This window comes from Nannobrachium achirus (assembly GCF_963921795.1).
Source record: "Nannobrachium achirus genome assembly, chromosome: 6".
Classification (NCBI taxonomy): Eukaryota; Metazoa; Chordata; class Actinopteri; order Myctophiformes; family Myctophidae; genus Nannobrachium; species Nannobrachium achirus.
In genome coordinates this window covers 14,700,689-14,706,797 of record NC_137815.1, presented here as the reverse complement: position 1 = coordinate 14,706,797, position 6,109 = coordinate 14,700,689, and the positions used below count along the sequence as shown (strand labels likewise).

The 6,109-nt window shown below is 41.1% G+C and overlaps 1 protein-coding gene across 1 annotated transcript; it reads left to right on the top strand.

Moving 5' to 3' along the window:
• Positions 1–1,198: 1,198 nt before the first annotated feature.
• Positions 1,199–4,296, top strand: LOC308286828 (apoptosis-associated speck-like protein containing a CARD; the record flags this gene model as incomplete). The annotated part of the gene is made up of 2 exons (XM_080727951.1): positions 1,199–1,469; positions 4,052–4,296. The coding sequence occupies 2 exons, from the start codon at positions 1,199–1,201 to the stop codon at positions 4,294–4,296; spliced, it is 516 nt and encodes a 171-aa protein (XP_080584077.1).
• Positions 4,297–6,109: the final 1,813 nt, after the last annotated feature.

Below are 6,109 nucleotides of genomic sequence, written 5' to 3'. Positions count from 1 at the left end.
TGGGCTTATTTCTTTGGCAAAATCTGGCAACAGACAATTCCGTGTCACTTCCTTACTTGGGAGGAAGTGAAAAGATGTTTTTTGAAGCAGCACACAGAGAAAAACTCTCTAGCGCCCTCTGTAAAAGAAAATGGCAGCCTCCATAGAGAGGGCCAGGAATATGGTGAATAGGACTAAGCCCGATATGCAGGGCTGTTGTGCACTGCCTCTTGGCTGTAATGGGGGCTACAATTAGTTAGGAACCAAATGGACCCTTATCATGGGTGTAACTCAGAGAGTGTAGGCTACAATTAAATGGAAAAATAATTCGGGTATAAAGTCGGCTAAAACGGGTATTTTCCTTTATTAAATAATATTTTCCCTTTCACAATATTATTTTGGGTGTCTTTGGGGCTTCACATTGGCTATGTTGACAACTCCAGGCAGTCAGTTCTGTTCTTATTAAATGTTGTTCAATGTTGTTCTTGTCATTTGTCACCTGAACCATTAGAAGAAGCAGCACGGAAGACATAAACATGGGGAACCACCTATGCACAGGGAGGACACGTCACATGGTATGTTTATTTATACAACAAACTAACTGAAGACCAGAGTTCAGTGTGTTGTAGACTGCATTGTAGACATTCACTGCAAGAACATACAGTAGACATTAGTATTGTTTAATAATTCAAAGAGACCATCAGTCCTTAATAGGATGCTCTATTCAGTCTATTGCATGTTGGACATTGTTTTAATCTAAATTTGCATTTGCACACATGCACACTCATAGCTGTCTAGCCTAATGCACAGCCACGCCTCAGTTGTTGTGTATGTCCCATGATCTAATGTTCTACTGTACATTCATATAGTAACAATATTTAAACTATAAGGGGTCTTGTCCACAGAGAACACCTTTTGAGCTGAGGAGCACTTTCAATATCATGTCCATAATGCTTACACACAGTGTGGATATCATGCTCTGTTTGATATTAGCACAAATAGCTTCACTTAATCAACATCAACATGGACTTTTTTCATTCTCTGTGGACAAAGCTAGCCCCTACGACATGATTTAGAAACATTGCATGTATAATTGTACAATAACGAGTATTTGCTAATGTACATGAAATATCGTTAAACATGTGTTCAGTCTCTTAACAACCAACCCCATAGGAGAATGAAGCTGTGATGTGAACATCTTCTGTAACAGGTCTCAACCATGGAGCCACTTGAGGAACGCATCTTCAAAACTCTGGATAAGCTGGAGAACTTTGAATTGGAGATGTTCAAGTTGGGTTTGCGACACCCTGATGTCCTTGAAGGCCTCGATCCAATCCCAAAGAGACCCCTGAAGAAGGCGGGCAAGAGGACCATCGCTCGTCTGTTGGTGCGCAGCTACCCCATTGATGCAGCTCAGAAGATCGTGGTGAATGTTCTGAACAACATCCACAGGAATGATCTTGCGGAGAGGTTTCCCCACATATACAAAGGTAGGTGGAGACAAGTTAACAATTTATTGAAACACACTATGTTGTAATTGGATAAGAGAAGCAGGTGCAAACCATTCATATCCACCCATCCATTCATCCATCTATCAAGCCATCCATCCATCCATCCGCACACACGCACGCACGCACGCACGCACGCACGCACGCACACACACACACACACGTGAGTACCTGGCTGTCTGTAGACAACAGTGAATTACTACTAGTAAGACACCTCAGGGCAACATGCGCCCTCGCCCTAAAGGGCTTTTAAATATTTTTAAAATATGGACTTTTACATACTGTAGTTGATGTCATTTGTGATATCACCTGTGACACCTGTCACAGTGATGTGTCAAGGGAACCAACCCATAGACTGTAAACATTTGTACACACACACAGAGACAAGCTGTGACATTTCTCATGGTAAACTAAAACTAAAACACAAACATCAGTTTACTGTAATATCAGGATAATTCAGGTAATTGCCGGTATTTTATGCAAGTATGTTGTCTTTTCTGTCACAATAGATGACCAGCATGAAGCTAGAAACACTGACCCACCAATGCAGGCTGCAACTTCAACAACTGATGTCTCTAAAGTTGAAGGTGAGCTGACACTATCACTGGATGTCTTCAATAAACTGATTAACTACTTGAACCCCAACATCTATATGCTGCTATGTGGCCCTCACATGTAGATAAAGGTCAGGCCGCTAAGTGGCCCTAACACCTATTTTGCACCACAGATCTGACTGATCACGTCATATATTGAGATCTCTGTATGTGTCTCATGTTTTCACCCCCCCTCCCCCCCTCTCTCGCTCTCATTCTTTTGGCGTCCCAATAATTGCTGTACATGTCTTCTCATTAGAATTCTCAACAGGCCTGAAAATTAAGGCCCAGCCCTAACTGGACCCCTAACTGGCAAACAGTATACGATTTAGACCCAGTCCGGCCCAAGAACGTCGAGTCTGGTCGGGTTTGGGCAGAATTTGAGAACACTTCTCATCATCAAGGGGGGGTCCTTTACACTAATGTAGTGAGTGTAGGAGTCGGGTCACCCTGTTTCCATCATGGTCCTATGTATTCAATTCATCAAGTTAATAATAATAATAATGAAGTTAATAAGGGCAATAATAACAGTATAACAACACAGAACACCTTCTAGTGTTGTAGGTCTGCTCCCTGCTACCCAGACAGTATTATAGTTTGTCTCACTTAAGCTCAAATAAAAGCAATCTAATGTAAGGATAATTATTGACAGCTAATAGCAGGTTTCTGTTGTCTTTTCTGACACAATAGTTGTAACAGATGCTGGCCCACCAATGCCAGCTTCAACTTCAACAAGTAGAGACGTCTCGACAGCTGAAGGTGAGCTGACCCCACTTGAACCTCCACATCTCTAATCTGGGGGGGAATATTTTCCAAAATAGTAGATCAACAAGCTCATAACGCATTGAAAGGTGCCACATTGTGAGCTTGTAGATCGTCTATTGTTGACGAAGAGATTTTGCATAGACAAAACATTAGTCCAAGTACAGAGCCAACTGAGGTCCAGTTTTTGCTTTTCCCCACAGATTTATTAAGTTGCTTTAGACATTTAATATGAATTTATCAGACATGCCCCTTTCTATACAAATTCCTACCCTGTTCTTCTATTGTGATATAATGTATCTTCATTACAATTGTTAAAACAACACCAGTACATTTTGTCCTGAGACTTTCTAATCATTTGAGCAGCAGGAGAGTTACTGCCAGGTAATACCAGGTTTCTTATATAAGTCTGCTTTCTTTTCTAACTCAACAAATAGTTGTAACACCAGACCAGCATGATGACCCACCATCAACTCCAACATCAACAAGTACAGGAGTCTCTAAAACTGCAGGTGAGCTGACACTATGAATAAATGTGCCATGCATCACACAATTTACCTGTAGTATAGTAGTAGAGATGTTCACACTGTTTACCTGTAGTCTAGATGACTTTATGAATAGATGTGCTGCTATGAAATGGTCTTTAGAGTCTGTTTTCAGTGCTTCACACACACTGTGTTAAAGGACAACTCCAGACTAAATAACATCTAGGCTAACTACCTTTGATTGGCTGTTGTGCCGAATGCTCACCCCAAAACATGATAGGCTATGTGAGACTGTGGCGTCTTGTGTGAGACAACCAAGGATGTGTATGTAAATAACGTACACTTTTGACCGCAAAACAAAATGGTGTAAAATCGATAGGCGTATGGGCTCCACTCTATGCTATGAGGGCTGCTGGGTTCTGATGGGGAAACTGGACGAAAGGGGCATTTCTGCCTAATAGACCCCATGGTCATTTTGTATCAATATAAGTAATGAGCCTAGCCTAGCCTATTTTATTTATTGCAGAGTTGTCCTTTAAAACAGGGTCATGTAGCCTACATAAAAAAAATTAAATAGATCCAACATTCCATTCACAAGATCACTTTCCATACATATATTTTTATACTCAAAGGCTTGTTGGCATTTCCAATGATTATACAATATGCATGAACAAACTGCAGAGCCATTTTAATAATAACAATACATAAAAACCTCTATCTTCAGATAAACACTTTGTGGATAAACACTGGCGTCACCTGATTCAGCGAGTGACCGCGGTCAGTCCAATCCTTGATCTACTCCGTGATGAGAGAATCATCACCAATGAGGGCTACGTTAAAGTGAGATCTAAGACCACCACACATGAGATGATGAGAGCACTCTATCCACACCTGACCACTGCCAGAGCCAAAGAAATGTTCTACAAAGGTCTAGAAGAACATGAGAAGGCACTTCTTGATGATCTGTAAGAAATACTCATTTATAGTCATCTTTAGGCCAGAGTCCAGACATTGTATAAGTAGGCTACAAGAGAATGTACCTTTTCAGGCCATGAGCCTTCACTATCATGTGTTATTGTTATTACTGACAATGTTTGGTCCTATAGTGTAAAGTAGGATTTGTGTAGGATGGTGGATTTACTAGACACAGACTGCACAGTCTAGTTACTAACAATACAAAAAATATTTGCTTTTCAACAGGAACGCTCAGCCAGCCAATCCTGTCTCACGTGAGTGCTGTTTAAAGTCGAATTACCGTACTTTAAATGGTGTGAGAGTGTGTGACTGTGTGTGCGTGCGTGAGCGCGCATGTGTGTATGTGTGCCACGTGCGCATCATGCATAAAATGAATACATTAGAGGATCAGCATAGGTTAGAAGGTTTTGGGATAAAACAATAGAGGTTGAGATAGTTTGGTCATGTGCAGAGGAGAGATGAGGGACACATAGACAGATAGACAGATAATGAGATAGACAGATAGATGAGGGGTGGATGGGGTAGGTGGAGGAAGGCCAAAGAGGTTATGGATGCAGGGAAAGAGGAAATGCAGCTGGTGCAGACATCCCAACTCTCCCGCAACATCCGTGAGTCTCCCGGCAATTAACGTCCACTCCTGGACACCCGCGAGTGGCCAACTAGTTTTAGTTGTCTAAATATGATACAATGTTTAGGATTTTATGTTGCCTAGACTCTAGGCCCTGGAGGCAGCACATCAGCTAGAGTTACAAAGTTATAAATACAAAGTAAGGAATGTATACAGCAATACAAAGGTCAGACATACATAACAATAAGAAGCAGCATCAGTAAAGAACAACTGCATAAACTATCCTGCACTATATGCAGAAAAACATCAATAACACCAGATTATCCTGTAACAAGAAGTGTCAGTGTCAAACCATGGAACCAGTACAATCAGTGCAATGCAAAGAAAAGTGACAGTGTCCACAGTGCAATCAATACAATAACTATCAAAGTGAATTATATGTTTTGGTACATCTTTTATTCCAAGTTGTATGACAGTTTACCTGGCAGAGCGACCAAAGTGTGTCTCGTAAATCCTCATAGAAACCTGCACAAAGGACATGCCAAGTCCACCCAGGGAGGTGAATCTACTGTTTCCTCTCCTGCTCAGATGTCCCACTATATCCTTTAAGAGGGGGAGGGAGGGGTTTGCCATTATGGCATCCAGCTTCCCCGTTGTGTGACACATATGATTTAATATATCACATTTCTCCTAATACAATATCGCAGATATTAATATTGAAAAACTATGTAACCTATTTATTGGCTAAAATGTGTGTTAATTTTGTCGACTAGAACTATGATTAAAAATGTTCGTCGATTACCTTTTTTCACTGACAAAGACTACATAATGACTAAAACAAAGACTAAATATAATGACAATTTTGTCAACAAATTGAACGAGACTAAAATGTTGGGGAGGGAATAGTTTGGTTACACTCGGGTGTAGCTCTCTGAAAATAGTAGATCTACAAGCTCACAGCGCATCATGATGCGACGCGTTGTGAGCTTGTAGATCTGCTATTTAGCAATCTAAAATTACGACACCATTAAGACCGCCTATGTGTATGTGTGTGTGTGTGTGTGTGTGTGTGTGTGTGTGTGTGTGTGTGTGTGTGTGTGTGTGTGTACACACACGCACACACGCGCACAAACACACAGGATTCAAACCCTGGTCTTCCAAGTTAAGGCCAAATATCTTAACCACTAGATCAAAGAGATATCCCTGTGGCCTGGGGGAGATATTAGACTTCTGAGGCCA